The sequence below is a fragment of the Gouania willdenowi genome, chromosome 8 (assembly GCF_900634775.1).
Source record: "Gouania willdenowi chromosome 8, fGouWil2.1, whole genome shotgun sequence".
Taxonomy (NCBI): domain Eukaryota; kingdom Metazoa; phylum Chordata; class Actinopteri; order Blenniiformes; family Gobiesocidae; genus Gouania; species Gouania willdenowi.
Genome location: NC_041051.1, coordinates 20969912 through 20993999, shown reverse-complemented (window position 1 = coordinate 20993999; position 24088 = coordinate 20969912). Strand labels below are relative to the sequence as shown.

The window sequence follows — 24088 nt, the reverse complement described above, 5'->3', positions numbered from 1 at the left end:
GAGAGGTGATTCATTTCCTCACCTCGTATACTATGAGGCACTTCATACATTGTCTAAAAGCCGAGGGAGACTTCCTTCATGAAATCGGAACCACGTCACAGTATCAGAGTGCACCTTGTAAATTAAGTATTACTGTAAGATCTGTAAAAAGTCATTCTGATTGCCTTCTTTAATCACCACAGCCATTTTTATAGACTCCACAAAAAACGTGTGCGTGTGCGTGTGCGTGTGCGTGTGCGTGTGTGTAAAGGAAGAGAGCAAGCCTGTTCTAAAAGTAGTGAAACAGCGCCATCTCGTGAGTCAGACAGGTGCCATTTCAATATGTTTCCAGTAAAGAACAAACTGGGTTATTATAACTATATGGTTTATTGTGACATCTGAAAAAAATCACTCCAGGTAAAATACCTTAACGTAAGGTCCAATGATGACAGATTTTAATTTAGGCTACTTCCTGTGTTGAATGCAGTCAAGTGTTATAGTTACATTTTCAGTTTTTATAACTTAACATTTCTTTTCTAAATACTTGTCACACTTGTAACAGTAATATAATACATTTATCAGTAGCCATATTCATGTTTTTCTTGTTTGTTTGAGCAAATACACACAGGAATGAATTGCATGATTAACGAATTAAGTAAAACAATGTCTTTTTTTTTTTTGTATGTGTGTTTGTGAGTTTATGGTATTTTGTTAATCAATTATCCGTCATGTAATACCTATTTTGTTTTTTAAATTAATGTATGAAAATGTATAAAAGCGTTTCATAAATGTATTTCTAGTTCAATATTAAACATTGTTATGTTCTATTGTCTGAACAAAGTATCAGTGTAGGAAAGGCAGTCATTCTTCTCCTTTTTTACACATGAGCTTCGTCACATGCAATGACGTCATGTGAGGTTAAATCAGGTCATTGACTGCAATGGTTACCATTCGAGTGACGAAACCATCTGTTTTTGACCGATTCCACCTAAGATCTATCGGTGTTTATTATTCACTGAGAGATTTTGATTATTTTTGGCAAATATAAAATGTAATATTCACAGCTGAACTGGATTTCTTTTTCATTTCTCTTTGATTGACCGAGAGTTGACATGAGTCTGGTTCCCTCTACAGGCGAAGAAATGAACAGCATTTGATCTGTTTTCAAATCATTCGTGGTCTGTAGGAATGTTTGGATTCTAACTCTGATTGCTCTAATTCTATACACGTTAATAAACATTAAAGGAGGCAGAAAAAATAAATAAATAAATATATATATATATATATATATATAAAGGCCTGTGGGCAGGTGGAGTTTCCCAGTTTAGTTGATTATATATTGTTTTTTGATGACATGTTCCTACAAATCCTTGTTTAAAAACGTATGTTTTATTTGTTATTTTTAATTAAAATGTCACAGTCCGCGTTTTGATCAGATAATCTGATGCATGTTAGCCTATAATATATCCTGGCCCTTTTAGACGACCTGACGCATTAGTTCCCGTGCGTAAGTGTGAAAGGCTGTGCTGTGGATCCCTCACGCTACTTTTTTTTTTATTTTTTTATTATTTCCTGGACGCAGGATAGTAATAAATCCTCCCCTGCCAGGGAAAGGCTGTGATCATAATAAAGACGTCACCCTGCTGCTCGGGTTGGTCCACCCGAGCCAAGTGCGCAGCAATTTGTAAGCTGCAACAACAACAAGCTCCTCCAGCACCATGTCCGCGGATAACGTGTGGATTTCTCTCAGATACTGTGCGGAGAGCACATCTGCGTCAGATCCATAGCGAGGACGGCATTACGTTGATCCGGATCGCTATTTAAAAAAAAAAAAAAAGGGACTCGATCGAGGACGCACGACGTGGATTTGAAGGTATTTAATGTCTGCGACACTGGACTCAGGGAGACGCGCACACACACACACACACACGCCTGTGCTTGTCATGGTGGACATGTGTGCGCACGCCTGTAAAGTGGACATTTCCAGTGTGTGTTGCGTGTTTTCGTTGGCGCCGATCTGCACCGGGACGCAGCGCACGGTGAAATAAATGCATGTGAGCCGATAGTAAAACCGGATACACGCAGGAATGGCTGCCGTAACTCGGGTCCACCCTTCGTTCGGTACTTTATTTTGTGAGCGTGTTTTATCTGTCATGGAAGTAGTTGATGTTCACATGAAGCTCATTTTAAACACGGATAAACTGCAATACGCACTTTTCTGCTCCGCCACGCCCACTCTAGTGCTAATGTGGACGGTTTGTTTGTTCACTGACGCACACATTCCCAAGCCTGTGGCTGTAATATGGTTTCCCACAACCAGCCCAAAAATGCCATTCCCCAGTTGTTAAAAACCCTCAGTACAGTACAGTGAAGAGGGCATTTTTTTATATGGTGGAAGTGTCAGCTTTCCAACAGATGGGGGCGCTCGTTCAGATACAACTGTTGTGTCAGAAGTTTAAACCAGTCCAGGAGATTTACCTTATTTCAAGTATATTATTGTTCATGAAGATTACTTTGATTTAATATGAATTGGTGAATTTAAGGATCAACACAAAATGTATTATTCCTGCATAGGGGGGATTTGTACAGTTTCAGCAGCAGATAGATAAAATAAAACAGCATAATAATAAATAAAAAAATGGAAAAAGGAAGATATATATACATGGGCTTTGAATTATTATAATATATTGTGCCATAGTTTATCATTTTCATATGTATTACAGCTTAAAGAGAGTAAAGAATCAAACCATTCAGACACAAATCCCTTGAACTGAATATGATATTTACTCTGTAATAAATATTTTCTCTTTCACAGTGCACAGCTGTTGTAAAGCTCCCTATGTGATAAAAAAAAAAAGAAGAGAGTAGTTATGAGATAATGATGATTTAGTATGATATTGTTAATGAGGCAGATTGTCTTGATTTAATATAAAGTTTTTGAAATGTGTCTCCAAATGTAGAGCCTGTTTGTTATGCGTGTTGTAACGCAAGGATGTCCAACTCATTATAGTTTAAGAAATAATTTCAATGTTAGACATATTGTGCCCTAGTTTATAATTTTCATATATGTATATTACATCATAATGACAGTAAATAATAGGCTCAAGAGCAAACCATTCAAACATAAACCCGTGGAACTGAATAATGTGATGATTTAGTAATAAATGTTTTCTCTGTGGCCGTGCACGCCTGTTGTAAAGCTCTCTATGTGATTAAAAGAAGAGTAATTATAAGATAATGATGATTTACGTATCTCACTGGATGTTTATTTTTCAGTCTTTCTGTGCAAAGTTTGCATGTTCTCGCAGAGCCTCCCACAATTTAAAAACATTGGTCACTGGAGTTTCTGAATTAGCCGTCTAAATAAAATTGTTGTCTGTTTGTATATTCCTGCGTAGCCGCATCAATGTGCCCAGATAAAGCTGCAGTTTGCTCCTTGAAAAACCACAAAAATCTTCCTTAAATCATCTGATTTACCACTGATACCACTGATTATTTTTTTATGCTTGTGAGAAGTAGTGCAATAAAGCTCTCGCACCCGCCACAGCCCTGTACATGATAAAATGGTAATGAAATATGTATAAATGAACTTGAACAGTACAATGCAAGCTTATATGTACACATTGGTATTTATTTCTTAAGTACATCGAAAGCAAATTTGATGTTAAAATTTACTAGATAAATAAACTAGATTTTGGTGCAAAGTTGAACTAATGTTTTTTTTTTTTTGTCAAATTATTTTCTTTATAAGAGTCATGGAGGAAACACCTGCAACAGGTTCAGCCCCTGCCCCCAGAGCCGCTGCACCAACTCCAACACCCCCACCTCCCACCTTGCCCTCCTCTCGGAGCCTGCTGGAGTGGAGGCGGAGAGTCAAGTCTGAATACATGCGCCTTCGCCAATTAAAACGCCTTAAGAAAGTGGAACAAGTCAAGGTGGGTAAAGCCTGAAGAGAGGAAGCTAAGATGTCACACTGTGCTTTATTTAAGTTGATGTCAGAAGACGATTGCAGAGTTTTTTTTATGTATTCTATTAATATAGCGAAATCTTTCTTTGCAGGATTGTTAAATTTAATGAAGCACTATGAGGTTCCTCTCAAAGTTAGTGTATTGTTGTCAGATTGTGTGATTTGAAATTGCAACTTTGTGATATAGTAACACATTAAATTGTGCTTTAAGTACATAAATCTCATTTATACACTGCAGCACAAAGTCAAAGTTTATGAAAGCATAAATCTAACCACTGTACTGTAGATATTGGCAATATTTGGTCAAATTTTGCAATTTGCCAAACACCAGTGATGGCGATTTTGCTTAAAATAATGTAGCTAGTGATGATGGTTTCTTTAAAAATGTTTTAGATGTTTCATATATAATATAACTAGATACAAAAAACAACAAAATTGTATTTCGTTACTTGTATTGATTTATTACACAGGAAGTTGCACTCATAACCAAGAAGTAGTGTCCTCAGGAATGATGCACATATGAAACATGGGAGGGTGGATGTGAAAATTATAATATTAAAAGACAATTTAAAAAAAAAAACAGTAATAACTAGTTAAAAATGAGTGAAAGAGGCGTTAACAATATTCACTGATGATTGTACTGGGACATCAGGATAAATGCAGTATCTCTTTTCCCAACACGATTAATTGTTTTCTTGTTGCTAACATCACAGAAGTTACTTTGTGACCTTTTAGGTGGTGAATAATGGATTTTTTTTTTTCTCCTATTAGAATCTCTTCAGGTCCAACAGGGAAAAGATTGAGGAGCAGACAAATATTCTGAATGCAGAGTGGTGCAAACTCAGGATTCAGTCCATCCCTCTTTCACCCTCTGCTGGAGCTCTGGCAAACAAGAAGGTGTGTGATCATTTAAACACGGAACATAATCGCCATTCAACATGATTTGCTTACAAAGTTTCATATATTTGTCCTGGGCCAACGAGTTATTCGGTTAGTTTTTCTTTTTCAAAGTGACTTTATTTTGAACCTGGTCAGTTACGCTGAGTATCGGATTAGAATCTGATTTGGTAACACGCATTAAATACTTGTTTCCTTGACAGACATGTACTGTTGAGTTCGGATTCCCTGGATTCAAAGCGCAAACTATTGCAGTGAGGCCGCTGTCAACTGTGACAGGAATGCCCTTCATGTACTCCTGGTCGCCTCTGCAGCACAATTTCATGGTAAGATGTGATATGCATCGCCTTCTGTCCTGTTTGACATCTGGAAACTTGGTTTAATAAGCTAAATTATTTTATTTAATTACAAAAACTGAAAGCTATAAATCAATCAATTTAAAGTGCTTTAATGTTTTATATTTGTTGTATTCAGATGAGTGTGTGGTTAAAGATCTCGTCTGATGATCTGGCATTTTGTGTGTTTTAAGGTGGAGGATGAGACGTTTCTACATAACATCCCCTACATGGGTGATGAGGTCCTGGAACAGGATGAAGCCTTTCTGGAGGAGCTCATTGACAACTACGATGGTGTCCATGGCGACCGAGGTATGAGTTCAAACCCAACATCCAAACAGCAATTTGTGCAAACTCTTTAAAGACTGTAACACTGGCAGTGCTTCTCAACTCGTGGGTCGCTGACCTTTTTTCCCTGTGTTTGTTATGTTTTTTCTTTAAGTGGATTATTTATTGAAATAGTGGCTCATAGCTACACTTTTAACAGGGACACTTCATGCTGTAGTTTAGCTTTATGAAGCTGGAAAATGTTGCACGTCACTTCGTTTTTTCTGCCAATCTGTTGTCAGTGTTAATTTTGACAGTAAAAAAAAGAGTTTATGCAATAAAAAAGAAGAAAAAAAAATGAATTTCATCATTTGTTTACCCAGTATAAGATGGTATCAAGGCTCTACAAAACAAAGGTCGTTTTCATTGGATACCTTCCAAAATAGAAACTTAGTTGTGATTGGATTTTGTCCCATGTGACCAGTATAGTTTAGCTTTTATTTGTCGAAAAAAATGACAATATATTTTCATTTAGATTTCTCATTGTGTCTTCTATTCCTGCTTATCCTGTACAGGGTCACAGGGGATGCTGGAGCATATCCCAGCCAACAATAGACATAGGGCGTAAAGTAGTGTAACCCACCTGGATAAGACATCTATCGCAGGGCTTAACAGAGACAAGTTGGAGGTCACCAGCGGGATTTGAACCAATGATTGACTTATTTTTCGTTCACATGTATTGTTTTAAATTAGCCATAGTCTAGTTATTGCAATTAAATATAATTATGTCAACGAAAACTATGACAGAAACTTTTAGTCAACAAAATGAACACTGTCTGTGGGGCTTTTAGGTGAATTTTATAACCTTAAGTGAATTATCATGGTCCAAAAAAGTTGCCAAATCTTTTGGAGTATTTGGCAACCCAAAGTAAACTGGTCTGCAGCCTTTTTCAGGTCAGGATCCAAACTTTGGGCAAAACATATTTACTGTTTCTACTGTTTGAGTTTGACATGTCTCACTGTGTCCCAGAGGGGGGGTTCATCAGTGACGAGATCTTTAAAGAGCTGGTGGAAGCTCTGAGCCAGTACTCAGACCACGACGAGGAGGAAGAGGAAGAGGCCTCGACAGCAAAAATGGGAAAAACAGAGGACGAGAAAGTGATGAGAAGAAGCTCAGTGGAGGGTTCAGAGGAGTCCAAAGCTGGATCTGGGACATTCGTCAGGAGGAAGAGGAGAAACACCACAGAGGGTGAGTCCTCAGCTGGGCTTTTGTGCCTTCACTATGCGACCAAACAACAGGGCGCCAGTGTGAACAAGGCCGGTACTGTTTCCCCTGTTTGCACGCACAGCTGCCGAAAGGTCGCCCTGACACAGCGGCTCCTGAGCAGTCATTGTTTGCTTTAAAGCTGGGTTGCTGCATGGTTACTGTGTGTTTGTGAATCTGTTTGCTAATGACAGTGAAATGACCCTGAAAAAGATAAACTCACTGATGTGTTTGAATCATGTTTTGGGGAACATTTAGTCAGTGGAACACACTCAACAAGAACTCTCATAGTAAACATGCATGCTCACCTTGGCACAATGGTCTATTACAGGCTTATTAGGGATTCCCTTCCAATTCTATTTGATCAGATCACTGCAGAAGTCATTTAAGGTCATCTTTTCTAAAACTGGTCTTTGTTTTATAGAAATCAAACCAAATTGTCTTTTTTTTTCCTTTCATGCATCTCATCCACGCCTAGCGTTTTAAACAGACTTTTATTTTGAAACTAAAACATACACCTGTGTTAACTTCCTGACACTTCATATAGTCTCAAAACTAATGTACGCACACACAGGTAAAAACTATGGGTTTCCCGATCCAAAATTGATATTGAGAATTTGCCCGATACTAGCACAAAAAAAAGAAAATCTAATCAGGTTATATCAGCCTGCATCTAAAATCTCCAATCAAAGCACTCCAATACAACCAGCCCATTCTAGACTCTGCTCCAGCACTTTTATCTAACAGAACTAAATACTGACATTAAAAAATACCTCAAGTGAACCTAAATTGTTATTCTGCACTTTAAAATTATAATTTTTTTAATTGTTTCTATTGGTTTCAGGGTCTTCTAATTTATTTTTTATTTATTTTATTCAACTGAAGAATGTTTTTATGTTTACAGTTCAAATGTATGTAACCCATTGGTTAATAATAAATGGGCCAGTTTTTTTTAAATACCTTCTGTGGCTGACTATTGTTATTTGCTTGAGTAATATCACTTTTTCTAACATTCCACACCACAAAATAAGTCATAAAAGTACGTGTGATTTGTGTTGATATCCGATTGGATTGATATTGGTCTTATCATCCAATACTCAAGGTTGTGATTATCATATTGGAAGTGAGAAAGTTGGATTGGGACACGCCTTAGGAAAACCACACTTTTGTATTTCATTCAGATGTTCCAATTTTATCACAAAACACCCAAAAAGCTCATTCCATGCTGTTAATCTGTATCCAAATCTGCTGTGTTTGCTTTCTCCCAAAGTGAGGGACTTGAGCAGCAGTAAGAGAATCCCCAGCGATATGATATTTACAGCTATCGCCTCCATGTTCCCCTACAAAGGCACCACTGAGGAACTAAAGGAAAAGTAAGAAACTATCTATCTATCTATCCAAAGATCCATGTGCACGATGCAAAGCGGCTTGTTGCTTAGTGTTCTCCATGGAGACCTGACCTACCAGAGTACAAAGCAATAACGCTGTAGCATTCTCTCAGGCTCTTAACTTGTCTTATCATCTGAAAGAAGCCTTCCGGACTTGCTGAATACTGGACCACCCACCAGAGACATGACACACACACATTTTCCCCTGTTTGTGTGCAGATATAAAGACCTCCTGGACCCTGCTAGTCAGGTTAAGCTTCCTCCTCTCTGCACACCCAACCTGGACGGACCGTTTGCAAAATCAGTGCAGAGAGAGCAGTCGCTGCACTCTTTCCACACTCTCTTCTGCAGACGTTGCTTCAAATACGACTGTTTTCTCCACCGTATGTCACCAATTCCACATAAAATGAAGATTTAAACACTGTGATTGTAGTTTATTGTCTAGGAAATGTATGTTTTCCTTTATCACTATGACTGTTTTTTTCTGTTTAAAGCTTTTCATGCATCACCCAATGTTTACAAGAGGAAGAGCAAGGAGATCCGCATGGAGACTGAACCATGTGGTGCTGACTGCTTCCTGTTACAGGTGGGCTACTAACACTGGTCCAAACAACTGGTGAAAAGTAACTGGACACGAGTCTTTTTAAGGGCATTTCTGCTCGTATTTAAAATGTTTGGTCATTTTCCTACATAAGGAACTCTGACCATCAATTGATAATCAATTACAATTATGTCGTATTGTAATTGTAATTGTCGTAATTGAATTGTAATTGAGTTCAGATAAGAGACTTTGTAATTGTACAGTGGGGCAAAAAAGTATTTCATCAGCCACCAATTGTGTATGTTCTCCCACTTAAAAAGATGAGAGAGGCCTGTAATTTTCATCATAGGTGTACCTCAACTCTGAGAGACAAAATGAGAAAAAAAATCCGGAAAATCACATTGTAGGATTTTTAATGAATTAATTGGTAAATCCCACAGTAAAATAAGTATTTGGTCACCTACAAACAAGCAAGATTTCTGGCTCTCACAGACCTGTAACTTCTTCTTTAAGAGGCTCCTCTGTCCTCTCACCTGTTTGAACTCGTTATCAGTGTAAAAGACACCTGTCCACAACCTCAAACAGTCACACTCCAAACGCCACTATGGCCAAGAACAAAGAGCTGTCAAAGGACACCGGAAACTAAATTGTAGACCTGCACCAGGCTGGGAAGACTGAATCTGCAATAAGTAAGCAGCTTGGTGTGAAGAAATCAACTGTGGGAGCAATTATTAGAAAATGGAAGACATACAAGACCACTGATAATCTCCCTCGATCTGGGGCTCCACGCAAGATCTCACCCCGTGGGGTCAAAATGATCACAAGAACGACCTATTAAATGACCTACAGAGAGCTGAGAACAAAATAACAAAGGCTACCATCAGGAACGCACGACGCCGCCAGGGACTCAAATCCTGTAGTGCCAGGCGTGTCACCCCGCTTAAGCCAGTTCATGTCCGGGCCCGTCTGAAGTTTGCTAGAGAGCATTTGGATGATCCAGAAGAGGACTGGGTGAATGTCATATGGTCAGATGAAACCAAAATAGAACTTTTTGGTAAAAACTCAACTCGTTGTGTTTGGAGGAGAAAGAACACTATACCTACTGTAAAGCATGGGGATGGTAGCATCATGCTTTGGAGCTGTTTCTCTGCAAAGGGACCAGGATGACTGATCCGTGTAAAGGAAAGAATGAATGGGGTCATGTATTGTGAGATTTTGAGTGAAAACCTCCTTCCATCAGCAAGGGCATTGAAAATGAAACGTGGCTGGGTCTTTCAGCACGACAATGATCCCAAACACACCGTCCTGGCAACGAAGGAGTGGCTTCGTAAGAAGCATTTCAAGGTCCTGGAGTGGCCTAGCCAGTCTCCAGATCTCAACCCCATAGAAAATCACTGGAGGGAGTTCAAAGTCTGTGATGCCCAGCGACAGCCCCAAAACATCACTGCTCTAGAGGAGATCTGCATTGAGAAATGGACCAAAATATCAGCAACAGTGTGTGAAAACCTTGTGAAGACTTACAGAAAATGTTTGACCTATGTTATTGCCAACAGAGGGTACATTACAAAGTATTGAGGTGAACTTTTGTTATTGACCAAATACTTATTTTCCACCATAATCTGCAAATGAATTCATTAAAAATCCTACAATGTGATTTTCTGGATTTTTTTTTTCTCATTTTTTTTCTCATAGGTAAGGTATACTTATGATGAAAACTACAAGCCTCTCTCATCTTTTAAAGTGGGAGAACTTTAAAAGATGAGAGAACTTGCACAATTGGTGGCTTCCTAAATACTTTTTGCCCCACTGTAATTGCCATGAAAATTCTATAAAAAATTGTCCATTATAATTTAACACAAAGCTGGGGAACCATGTTTCAGTTTTATGTAGAATTCTGCACACATGTAATTAACAATTATGAAAAATTATGTTTCATATCAAGTTTTCCCACATTTTACCATTTAAAAAAAGCGAGGGGTATACTGACACAAATAAGGCTAGCACGACCACACCAAACATATTAAAACCTATATTTTCATTGATTAGGAAGCTTAACTAGGAAACCAATTGATAGGAGAGAAATTAGATGATAGATATTTGTTTTTAGTGTATTTTGTAGCTGATTCAGGACCTGTTATCATAAGAGATGCTAGCAGAGGAAGGTAGCCTGGAGGCAAACCACCAATATATATAAACACTAGATGACTTACCCGCGCTGTTAGACAATGGGGAGCGATGTAGCAACGTGGCGGCCATCTTACCTCAGACACACTAACTTGCTCAATTTTCAATCAATGTTCAAACGGCCAGCGGCAATTTCAACATGTACAAGCATCGTATGTCATGCCTACGTCTAATACGGTTTGTAATATTTCATTAAGGGTATTTTTGTTTAAGCTGATCACTCACCTTCCAACAGCTGTCATAGAGCACGTCAGAATGTCAGAACATCAGTTGAGCTACGCTGGCAAATCCTGCTTGCGTCATCTAGTGTTTATATATATATATATCTATGCTTTAGCCAGCGGCGTTTCCTGTTTGTACCTCCTGCCATTAAGGGGTCTATTAGGATATTTATTTCAGGCTCAGTTATTGTGATGAATTGTTATTGAACTTTAGAAATTGAGAACATAACTGTAATTCACTTTCAGGGGATAAAAAATAACTGTATTTTAATTGGAATTGGAAAAGATACTGTAATCATAATTAAATTGTAATTGAACATAGGTTATTGAAAACGTAAATGCTGTCCACTCTGGTTCTTGTTCCATATGAAGAAAGGGGCTAAAGAGTTTATCGATCAGAACGTGCTGCGGTCACAGAGATCTCGGAGGAGACGGAGGCAGCCGCGTCCAACCAGCTCTGGCGTCCCTGGACCGTCTCGTTCTGCTGAAGAAAACAAAGATGGCGACAGCGACCGTGAAACAACCTCCTCCTCAGGTACAACACTGACTTACCAACAAAATCTGACACAAATCAGTTGTTTCAAACGACCGGTTTAGTCTGAGGTCACATTTTTAATAACACAGTCTCCTTTCATTTATTTACGGGACCCACTGAGTCACTGGATGACTCAGTGGATGTATTATTCAACACAATTTTCCATGACTTCTCTATTTCTATGAGCTTCCCAGTATTCCAGTCATAAAACACTTCTCCCTACTGTTTTTAGTCATATCCTCACATGCAATACTAAATAAAGCCCTAATTCCAAAAATATCATTTATTTATTTTGCTCTGTTTGTAATAAATCTAGACATTTTTATGTATGGAATGTAACAGAGAAATGTGAATCCCTGTTAGAGTTTGAAGCCGCTGCTGCTCAGCTCTGCTAGTGTGACTCAGCAGACGTCCTCACAGGTGTTAGAATAATGTGTGAGGAAAAAAAAAGACATATTGTTGAGCAGATTAATGAAGCCCTCAATGTGCGAGCATGTGGTCGCAGCAGTGCCGCATTCAGCCTGTTGCCAGGCAACATTCGTCTCTCTGCCTCAAGCTGTGCGTGGCGAGCGTCAGCATCAAACACCTCAAACCCTGCAGCAAAATGCACAAACTCTACAACTCTACATGAAAAAGAATGGTGTTTTGACTTTTCTGTGTGTGTGCGTGTGCAAAACAGAAGGAAATTCACGGTCCCAGACTCCCACCAAGCTGTGTCCAGGAGACGATGACGGGGAGCAGAAGGCGTGCTGTGTGGTCCAGTGGAGTGGAGCAGAGGAGTCGTTGTTCAGGGTGCTGCGCGGGACATATTTCAACAACCTCTGCTCCATCGCTCGCCTCATCGGCACCAAGAACTGCAAAGAGGTGAAATCTTCACGCTCTTCACACTTTTCTCACGTCAGCATGTTTGCACTTGGCAGGAATTTGTGTTGTTATTGATGATGAAATAATTCATGAATGTCAAGGTTATCGTGCCCCAGTACGACATCGTTGCAGAGGTGAAAGTAGCGGATTACAGCTACTCACCTTACTGTAATTGAATTGCTTTTATGGGTACTTGTGCTTTTTTGACTATGTTTCTAAATCAGTCATTTCACTTGTACTTGAGTACGTTTTAAAAGAATTAAAGTAATTTGTTAATTTTCCACCACCAACGGTTCGAGTAAATGATTATTTTTTGTTTTAAAATGATCAACGGACATTCTGAAACTACAAAAAAAAAAAGAAATGACCAGACATCAATCAAATGCAACACGTCATAGCCACCCTATCAGATTCGACGTAATGTATGGTGCCAAAAACATCATTGAATGGAAGGTATTTTCTCAGTTGTATTTTTTTTATACAGATTCCTTTGTGGAAAATAATTTAAGTTCCAGTTGTGTAAGATTTAATCTCTTTTGTTATTGTATGCAAGGGAATCGTGGCAGGATTTATTACCAAAAATAAAAATGAAGGGTGAAAGTAACTAGTAACTTTTACTTTAAGTACTATTTAATTGAGCTCCTTTTTAATTGTACTTGAGTATTTTATGTATGACTTACTTGTACTTGTTCTTGAGTACAATTTCATTTAAGTAGCAGTACTTCTCTTGAGTAGGATATATCGGTATTCTTACACCTATGGATTAATGCATCGTTTCATTATCTTCAAAGTGTTGCTCAGACACGACCTGGTAAGACTTAATAACTATAATATTTTTATTATATATAATTTTGGGTCGTGTTGCAGAGATATTTTAGGATTATTAATAAATGTGTTGCTGTTTTCTCATGCTGTCTTCATTTTAGTAACCAGGCCTCACATGTTTATCGCGGTCTTTTTTGCAGACACTCACAGATTTCTGTCTGTGGTTTTATTGTGTGGATGATTGGACCGACTTCAGAGGGAATGGCATGTGGTTCTATATAAACAGGAATGTTTCCCAGATGTGACGTCTCATATTCTCCCATGATGCACTTGTCCAGACAGTCCCAGCCTCCTGTAACCTGAGCTGCAGCTGGACGGCCTCCCATTAGCATTAGCAAGGCTCGAGCAGAACAAACAGCAGCCTGGAAATAGGTTGAAAAGTTAAATGATGAAGTAGCTTCTATTATCCAGTCCATATCTTCTTCTTTATCAGCCGTTCCAATTTTAGACTAGAATGTCACAGTTCTGAGACATTTCCAGAGCTTGCAAAGCTCCGCCCACGGCTGCACACAGAGCAAAAGATGAAACCAGCTGCATCATTACGTAGGGCTTTTTCCTGGGGATGAGGCCAAGTCTGGGTTGTGTGTGTGTGTGTTTGGTCTCTGCAGGAGTGTTTTTGATGTCAGAGAACAGAGCAAACTGTTCTGTAGCAGAAATGCACTGATAAACTTTAAACGCATGGGTGGCACCTAAAGGCCTTAACGCCCAACCATAAAAACACAAGCACTCTCCACCCATGTTTTCGTGCATTCGTTAATGAGTTGTTCATGTTGTTCATCTATTTTCAACAGGTGTACGAATTTGCAATGAAAGAGTTTTTGATCCATCGTGTTCCTTTGGAGGACGGAGGCATCTTGCCTCAGAAGAAGAAAAGAAAACACAGGCAAGTCACTGACATGCATCTGAACTTTATTAGGCCTTTATATTCTAAAGTGAAAGTGGCCACTTGAGAAGTTCAAGGTTTCTCTATGAAGGTTGGTTGGGATGTTAAAAGTGTGAGCTTTTGAAATGTGTTAATAACGTAGGGCCAATTAAAAAAATACAAAGTAGAATTTATATTCACCATAGATTTAAGCTCATTACACTATATTTCCAATATGTTTACTCACCCTCCATCCAAATCATTGAATACATTATTTATGATGTGTAGGTTAACATTGTATTACACCATGTAAATAAACAATTGGAATTAATTCAAATTGTGCAGGCCAGTGAAGGCAGACTAGTCCATACTTAAGTGTACATGTACATTATTGTTTAAAAATAGAATAACACAACTCCAAAACATAGATGCTCTGTGCACCTATACATGTACATACATTTAGCCACCTGCACACGCATTAAAAATATACATTAACCATACTTCACTGTTCTATACATACTAAATATGCCCTGTCAGCCCAGTCTCACGAAATTCACCTAGATTTATATTTTGTGCTTGGCAACACTATTTCCTTATGTTTTATCTGCTGCGCGTCACAAAATGTTGTCAAAGGTCATTTTTCCCTTTCCACAACACAGTCTCATATCGTTTTTGTGCTCCCGTTATGGTATATCATTTTGTCTCATGAACTTTGTATTGTATTGTATTGTCGCACCCCTAGTGATGACATTTACATCAGATTATTTTAAAGATCAAGTCAAGTTTTGGTTAAGGTAAGTGATACTTAAGCCCTATTCGCACAGGTTTAATTTTACCTAGGGACCACATGTAATAAATAAATGACCCCCCAACATCTGCTTTTTATGTGGCGCATTCGCATGAGATAACCGAAGCCTGAGATTTTGCTGAAATTTACGGACATCTGAAAACGTGAAACAGTGTGTGAGTTGATGTTAAAACAACTTTGCAGGCTTTTGACCACAGCTCGGTGCTGTCTTACTGCTAGCGCTAGCCAGTTGTATTAAATAGAAGACTAAAAAAGATTGTTATCGCACAGTGGAAAGCAGGACGTGATCTACCATTTGCTTCTGATATTGCTCCTTCTCTTCAACGTTCTCTTTTTGTTGCCGTACATTACGGGCTGATAAGGTTTTGCTGACCCGGGACCCAAAAGGTTTTCTAAACACTCCAATGCAGCTTCCATTCTTTTCCAAAAGTAAATAAACATGTGTCACGGTCTGAGTTGACCTCATACTGAGATCGATTATGAGCTCTTATGCGCATGTGCACTACCGGAAAATGAATTTGCTAAAAAATAATAATTCAATTTTGTTTGTTTTTTGTTTTCAAAGTGAACGGACACGTGTTTTATTAGGTTAGGGTTAGGGTTGCATGCACACATATACAGTATGCTCATAATCAATCTCAGTACAAGGTAAACTCAAACCGTGACACCGGAAACAAAACAATGCGTAATCACGCATCAGAACCCGACCGTTTCTGTCCAAATAACAGAGAGGCCTGTTCGCATTGGATTAGTATTATCACAAGACCTCAGAGTTCAGCAAAATATACTAGGTAATTTACATGGAAATTTTTACTTTACAAATGACTGACATGGTCGATTCGCACAGGATTAACATCACAGACATTCTCCGCAATTATAACAAATCGCATGTGGTCCCTAGGTGAAACTAATCCCGTGCGAATAGGGCTAAAGTTGACTAAAATTAATTTGCTTATCATTCAACTGTTTTTTGTATGTAATACCTTTCTACAAAGAGATTGCTTCTCATTAATCTAACCAAATTTAAATAACTAACTCAAAATTGAATAAGTCGATATATAGGACAACATATACACACACTATAAACATATTTACATACTACCATCTACAATTGTTTTTACACAAGGATGTGACTCACTCCCCAATCAAAGGTTTTGATTTGATTGTTTTTTTCTTTTTCTTTTTCAGGTTATGGGCAAAGATTCAGCTGAAGAAAGGTACGTTCTTGTCACAAACAATATCCTAACTGTAGAAATATTAGAATGCAGCCACCTGATCCCCTCTGAAGGCTTTGTCCTCTGTTGTTCCAGATAACTCTTCCAATCAGGTGTACAACTACCAGCCATGTGATCATCCTGACCACCCGTGTGATACGTCTTGTCCTTGTGTGATGACCCAGAATTTCTGTGAGAAGTTCTGCCAGTGTGAAAACGAGTGTGAGTCAGCAAATGGAGTTTTCACTGCGGTGTTTGTCAGTAATTAAAGGGTGATTTAGTTTAAAGGGTGAAAATGGAGCCGCGCTGTGGAATATAAATGCTGCAGCACTGTGGTGGTGGTGATGAGAGGAGAAACAGTCCTTTAGCCGGGATGGGAGGGTGATTCACATTCACAATGGAGCCTTTACTTTGCTGCAGAAAGTGACCTCAAGCTGTTTTTAACCAACTGAATGCACTAGTGGAGGATTAAGCATTACGAAAACAGGATAAATCCATATAAAACATTTATTTTTATTTGATTTAATAACTAAAATGTTTACCCTATTTCTCCTTATTCTTCCTACTGCCTTTTCCTTGTTTTAGCTGAGGGAAGCAGGGGCCGAACAGGAAGCAGGCTGCAATTCAAACATGTGTGTGTTTTAACGACTTGGAAGAGAAATCAAATAGATGTGACAGGCTCTGTGCCTGATCTACAACAACATCTCCAGCATTACTATATGAGTCAGGGCTCAGGCGGCTGTAGCTGCACGAAGCTCAATGATGCAGACACATTAAACCCACACAGAATAGAAATTGGTCTCTCGAGCCTTTTATTTTAGATAGTTTTGTTTCAAGGACAAATCAATTAGTCTGTAATCTTGCCACTGATCGTTGGTATGTATTGTGATTTAGTCTCTAATATTAGACAATAAGGGATTTATGTGTCGCATTTTTTGCATTGTGCCATTTGTTGTGCACGGAGCAAGTCTCTCTTAATGACAAATGTGTGTCTGAATGTTTTCCAGGTCAGAACCGCTTCCCGGGCTGCAGGTGTAAGACTCAGTGTAACACCAAACAGTGTCCATGCTACCTGGCTGTGAGGGAGTGTGACCCAGACCTCTGCATGACCTGTGGTGCTGCAGAACACTGGGACAGCAAGGTGGTCTCCTGCAAAAACTGCAGCATCCAGAGGGGCCTCAAAAAGGTTTAAACAATCATTCTTGAAATTGTAGTGAACATTTTATATTCACTCTTTACTCTTTTTTGTCCTCTGAATGGACTAAACCCACATCAGCTTGGCTGGTTTTTATCCAGTTTACCAATGCATTTTCTATGAGGCTACCTAAAATAAAACATAAAAATGAAATGAAAGAACTAGAGTATGCAACTATATAAATCTGATTATTATTATTATTACCAATGAGACTTTCATATTTTCACTGTTTCGGTGGTGATATGAAAAAGTTGGTGGTCAGGTACATTCAATGATGAGGTACTTGTTCTCCATCTGCACAAAGCCAAAACAGACCTCAAACCCTTTGCTTTGTTTCATTTTACAATATTTTACCATCATAAAACAACATCTTAAACTAAATACAGGGAACTGCTGATCATATATCAGTCACCAAAAGAAATTCCTCGTGTGTATTCATTCATCCTGGCCAATAAAGTTGATTCTGATTCTGATTCTGATTCTGATTCTGATATACTGTATATGTTACAATAAGGGTCAAAATAGAAAATACTCATGGTTATCTATGGTTAAGAAATGCTTATGATGAAGCACTCCTATACATTTGTTAAGTTTTATGTCAGGTTACTTAATAAACACCATTAGTAAACTAGAGACGTTATTACATTTTACTAATATATTGATTAATAATAGGTAATGCATACACAAGGATAACTAATTACATTATGTAACTTTTATTCATGCTTATCAATGTATTAAATATTTCTTTGCACTGCAGTAGACGTTAATTAACTGTCTATTAATGCATTAACTGATATGTTAATAAACGGTTAATTAATGCTGAATAATGCATTGACTAACATAGGTTACAGAGTGTAACCATGGTCCTCTGAGTGAAGAGACTATCTCTCCACTACATATTTCATATGTATGGGGCTGACCACAGGGCCAGGTGATGTTGTGGATAATTAGCTTTAAGACAATCCACCTGTGAGGTAGCTAATGACAGTATAAGAGTACCTGTGCACCACACTGTCACTGATTAAAATTTTGATGGAACAGATCCCTGAGCGGCCTTGAGCCTAAAGAGATAGTCTCTTCACTCAGAGAACCATGGTTACACTCTATAACCTACGTTCTCTATCATATTGACACTATCTCTCCACTACATACTTCATTTGTGTGGGGCTCTGTAAGACACACCGCGAGGGGATAGAGCAGCACCCGCCCATAACATGAACTGTGTGTCCTTCGAATGACACGTTGCCGCCACCAGTGCTCCGAACAAAAGAATCACCACGTGGATGTCAACGAACTATATACAAATGTACAAAATATACCCAACCCCAGGCTAGCAAGCACAGCTAACTGCTGGTCATTGCCGCCTGATGCCAAGGCGCCAGACACTACCAAGGCCAGCCATCCGTGCAAGACGCTAAGGCTTGACTGGAGAGTTGAAGTTGCCACTCCGAACAGCCACGTCAGGCTGTCGGACAAGGGGAAAGTAAAAATGACCCTATTGCTGGGGTACACCAAGCACCCGCTCACCGAACGACATGCTTGCAGCCACATGAATCTGGTAGAACCGAGAAAATGCAGATGGGCCCGAGCAAGTAGCAGCGATGCAGATCTCGCTCAGAGATGCACCGCGCCATAATGCCCAGGAGGCTGCCATGCCCCTGGTAGAGTGCGCTTGCATCCCCGAGGGACAAAAGACCCCTGTGCCCACATATGCCTGCTGGATAGCCTCCACATTCCAGTGGGAAAGACAGGCTTTTGACGGTTTACCGAGAAGCTCTGGCTAAAAACAAACAAACAACTCATCTGTCCTCCGGTGCGTCCGTGTCCTGTGCACATACATCTGTAGTGCCCTTACCAGACATATGAGCGTCTGCGCTCCTCGTTCTCTCTCTCCCTAGAGTAGAGAGACCGGCGCTCAACCCTCTAACTCGTCCAAGAATCTGAAAGAACCTTAGGGAGAAATGCTGGATTCGGCTGCAGGGTCACCCCTGCGCCCTCTGGTAGTAACCTGCAGAGGTCCGCATGAACGGAGAGAGCCTGAAGCTCTGCAATCCGCCTGGCAGATAGGGCAGTCTTAAGGGATAGCCACTTTAAGTCGACCGAATCCAAGGGCTCGAACGGCATCCGTTCCAGAGCCTTTAGAACCAGCTCTAACTCCCAAGGCGGGAGAGCAGGTCTACAATGACGCCCCATCTGTCTCCCAGCCCCCTTGATGAATTGGGACACGAGGTCGCCCACGTCTTTAGACAATTGGCATGCCCAGAACCTCAGTCCCCTTTGCCTGCGACAGCAAATCCTGCTGCACCGGAAGTTCCCACAGAGTCCTATCCAGCAGAGGAGGAATGTCCGCAAACCATGTCATGTGAGGCTTGCCTTACCTCGTCCCCTGCCACGGTGAGCGTCAGGGGTAGCTCTCAAGTCTCTGGAGTCCCATCTTGGCCCCTGTATCGGGGGAAGGGGGCCTGCTGGGCTGTCCAGTCCCCCGCCACTTGGGGATGCTTTACCAGTGCACCGGAAACCTCCTGAGTGTAGCGACGTGCTTCTTGAGCCTGCTGTAACAGAGCCTTCGCACCTGGTCCAAACATAGCTGAGGGATCCACAGCCAGTTTTAAAAGGCCGCTTTGGTCCTCGGGCTGCAGTGCAGACAGTGACAACCACAGCTGCCACCTTGTCACACAGAGAGACACTATGCCTTTCCCAGCCGCTGCCACCCGCTCCTTCATCAACTGTGCCATGACAGATGAGACAAGCTGTAGTTCGGATACAATGCACCTATCATATTCGGCCCCCAGCTCACCTGCCAGCCGCCGCTGATACAGCACCAATATGGACCCTGTATTAGCCAGCTGGACCTGCACTGCCCTTGCCCTGTGTACCTTAACTAGAGAGGCATCCAACATCCTGCACCCCTTGGTTGGGCAGCTAGGTTTCCCCAGCACAGAGCCTGAAGGGAACATGAGGGTCGCCATGGTCTGGTCCAATGGTGGCCGCACAGCCCACCTTTTCTCGACCCTGCATTGCAGACAACCGTCTACTTGAGGTGGAGAATTTCAGTGGTTCTGCGGGTTTGGAAAACCCAGCTTGCATCAACTCTTCCACATCTGGGAGGAGAGGCACCAGAAATGGTGCTGGCTGTGTCTCCATACCCTCATCAAAGGGTGACGGCGCAGAGGCCTGGCCTATTGCGGTATCTACTTCTAATGCTTGGGCCGCCCGCCCTATCAGCTCTCTGAATAGGCGGAGCTCACTGCCCCTATCTACCTCCTCATGTGCTGGGGCACTCCTCTTGCCATGGAGGAAGGTCATCAACAAAGTGTTCAACAAAAAGGTGACATGTTCTTTAAATACATACATAACACATATTTGAACATGCAATGCTGTCTTAAAAATCTTGCACTTGCAGTGTTGACCTTCGACAGCATGTGCAGACAGTTAAAAAAAAAAAAAATAATAAAAATGAAAATAAATACATATTTGAATACCTTAATGTATTAATATATACATTTTTCCGGGCCTTTAGCACCTTCTGCTGGCTCCGTCAGATGTCGCTGGGTGGGGAACCTTCATCAAAGAGCCGGTTCAGAAAAATGAGTTCATTTCTGAGTACTGTGGAGAGGCAAGTCCATGCTGTTTACTCACACATCTTTAACACCACCTGTATTTGCTTTCCTGTTTTTAAGTTTTTCCATTTACCTACATGTACAGCTGATCTCTCAGGATGAGGCGGACCGGCGTGGAAGAATCTACGATAAATACATGTCCAGCTTTCTTTTCAACTTAAACAATGGCAAGTAGCCTCTGCTGTCGCCTATCAGGCAAACTGTGAGGAAAATGTCCCACTGACTTTGTGCCTCTCACTAGACTTTGTTGTGGATGCCACACGGAAGGGGAACAAAATACGCTTTGCAAATCATTCAGTGAATCCCAACTGCTACGCAAAAGGTCAGACTGAGTCTATTGTGTTTACTTAAAACTATTCTGAGTGTATTGTGTTGACTGATGTTGAATTGACTGGTGTTCCAGTGGTGATGGTAAATGGGGACCATCGGATTGGAATATTTGCCAAACGGGCAATCCTTCAGGGAGAGGAGCTTTTCTTTGACTACAGGTGAGTCGCAATCTCTTTTTCATTTACTGCCAGTTAAAAAAGAAAACTAAGACATTATTTCAATGAAAGAGTACCTGTAGTGAAAATGTGTATAACAAAAAATGTTTAATGTATTACCAATAAACAAAATATTTGCACCTTTTTATAAAAAAATCCACCATTTTGCACCGGATATGACGCACAGTTTGTTAATTGCTGTTAGGTGTTGCTAAGCAACAGTGTTCCTTTGGTTTACAGTTTCTGAACAATGGCGGAGTGTAAAGTTAATGGTTGCTATACCAACAAGAGGAAAAACCCCACAAAAACATTTCCTTTGCATCTCTAAGCGGAATAACGACTCTGAGTGAGCGTTATCCAGACGTTGGCTCCATAATATCGGTACGGGATACACACTTAAAACATTTCCGTTCGGATGAAATTTGGTGATATGCGAGGACCGCTTCAAGCCCAGCTGGTATGAGAGGGATCTGCGGGCTAAGCTAATGGGCACCAAGCCAAATTTACGTCTGAAATCAGACGCGGTCGCAACAGAAAGTTTCATTGCAGCTTGTAAAAGTACTTGTTCAGAGCACTCCTACATTTCTGCTAACATGGGCGGGTGTCATGGCACTAACCGCACCCCCACCAGATTGTTCCCTCTTCCTTCCTTGTGGTTAAATGTTGAGCTATTTCCTTTTCTTTACCGCGTTGTCAGGTGCTGATCCTCGGTGCTTCCTCCTGTCAGTGAACAGATATCCTTTCACGCAGTTTTCATCACAGTTGTTCGCCATATTTGTGCACTTCCGACACATAACTAACTACTAATGCAAGTGTGTCATATCCTGTGCAAAATTGCATTTCTCCATACATGAGTTGCCATAAAAATTGTTCTAAAAAGCCCCATTAATATTTTTTTTATAAAAAGGTGCACATATTTTGTTTATTGGTAATACATTAAACACATTTTTTGCTGTCTATATTTTCACTACAGGTACCCTTTAAATTCCTATTTGTTCTTCCTTCCCCAGATACAGCCAAGCTGATGCCCTTAAATATGTGGGTATAGAGAGAGAGGTAGATGTGACTTAGCTCCGTCTGAAGAGCCAAACCCCATTTCAAAGTCACATCCAGCTGACAAGTCTCTATAACCATCCGCCATTTCTACCCTCACCGCTTAATTTCCCAAAATAGAAAAGCTCTCTCTGGCCGTTTGCTGGTGCTCCTGTTCCTCGAACGTTTCATCATCTCAGTCACTGACAGCCGTCCTCTCATGTACCCACCTACCTGTATACCCACAGCTTGTTCAACTTAACTATTTAAAGTGGAGATGCTATTAATATGTACCACATTTAGAGGATTACAAAAACACTTACTGTTTCATCATGTCAGCGCAGAAATGCAGTGTCTGCTTAGTGTAAAAGCAGAGTTACTCTAAGGTGTTTCGTTTACCGTACTGGGTTTGTTTGACGTCTCAATACCGCTAGCTTTTCACATCGTACATAATAATGGTAATCCGTGAAGTGCATGTGCTGTTATTTAGCAAAACAACCCCACTAAAACGCTGTTACTGTTCAGTCTCTCAGTATTATAGTGTGATGTTGGCGTGGAGCTAATCTTCTGATAACGATTCCCTCTGTTATCCCAATCAGCAGCTATAGCACCACCACCACCACATTTTTATGGTAAAATAAGCTATTGTGCTTTTATATCTTTGTTCTGCAAAAAAAAAAAAAAAAAGAATGAAAGAAAGGCACCTGAACGAGAAACCGACTGACTGAATGTAACCTGAGATGAGGAAGAGATCTCATCCCCATTTTTCATTTGACACATTTCGCTTTATTTGCCTTTGGTACTCACAGCATCCGACATACGTCAAACATTTATCATCATGTTTACATGATCTCCAGGCCTCATTAGGTGAGATAACACCTTTAAAAGCAGTCACAGAAACAATGTCTTCCTCTCAAAGTTTGAGAAAGTGCCAAATGTTTCCACTATGGATGTGATGCATGATTGCCAGCTCTTTCTTGAGGTCAACTGCACAAAAGTAAACCACATTAAAGGCAAAAAATTGACCAAATATTACATTTCCTATATATGATTGTAAACCATTTAACCACATTTTTTTTTCATTGTCAGTCCACATTTGTTGATCATCTTGTCATTTTAAAGTGTATTATTATGAAACTCCCACTTCAAATGAGATCTTTCTTAATGGTGAAGAACAACAAGAGGTTTAATGCTATGTACAGTATGCCTAAAAAATAAAAGTCTAACTTTGTATATGAAACTTATCTTCGGTATGTCTGTACACCAATACTCGCAGCATTTGGAGAAGGGTTTATACACATATACACAATCCTTCAAGCGTATTTTATTGAGATGTTTGGCTTTGCCTCAGAATCACACAGTAATTGTCTTTTACAGTGATATTGTAGAATGGAACTTAGAAAAACAAACCAAATAAAATTCCTAAATTTAAAGTGTGATAAGAAAGAAAAAAAAAAAAAGAAAAAAAACAGCTTTATTCGTTTAAAGTTTTGTTCCAGAAGGGTTTGAAGGGGCCAAGTAGACCACAGGGTTACTACAGATTTTGAAGATGCAACATCACTGAACATAATCATTGTTTTATAGCCATAGAAATGAGAGGGAATA

General features: G+C 40.0%; 1 protein-coding gene across 1 annotated transcript; it reads left to right on the top strand.

Annotated features, from left to right (window-relative positions):
- The first annotated feature begins 1492 nt into the window (after positions 1-1492).
- ezh1 (enhancer of zeste 1 polycomb repressive complex 2 subunit) lies at positions 1493-23224 on the top strand. The gene is made up of 20 exons (XM_028454466.1): positions 1493-1852; positions 3731-3914; positions 4718-4843; positions 5047-5169; positions 5373-5490; positions 6476-6694; positions 7980-8082; positions 8317-8480; positions 8592-8683; positions 11416-11578; positions 12258-12442; positions 14059-14150; positions 16126-16154; positions 16248-16373; positions 17159-17337; positions 20867-20962; positions 21052-21133; positions 21208-21288; positions 21370-21454; positions 22462-23224. The coding sequence occupies exons 2-20, from the start codon at positions 3735-3737 to the stop codon at positions 22520-22522; spliced, it is 2304 nt and encodes a 767-aa protein (XP_028310267.1). The 5' UTR covers positions 1493-1852; positions 3731-3734; the 3' UTR covers positions 22523-23224.
- Positions 23225-24088: the final 864 nt, after the last annotated feature.

What these genes read in the sequence shown, in the direction of transcription:
- ezh1 (XM_028454466.1), top strand. Translation starts at nt 3,735, where the DNA reads ATGGAGGAAACACCTGCAACAGGTTCAGCCCCTGCCCCCAGAGCCGCT. An exon ending in GAGGAGAAACACCACAGAGG is followed by an intron (nt 6,695 to 7,979) that starts GTGAGTCCTCAG and finishes TTTCTCCCAAAG; the next exon opens with TGAGGGACTTGAGCAGCAGT. An exon ending in AAAGATTCAGCTGAAGAAAG is followed by an intron (nt 16,155 to 16,247) that starts GTACGTTCTTGT and finishes CTGTTGTTCCAG; the next exon opens with ATAACTCTTCCAATCAGGTG.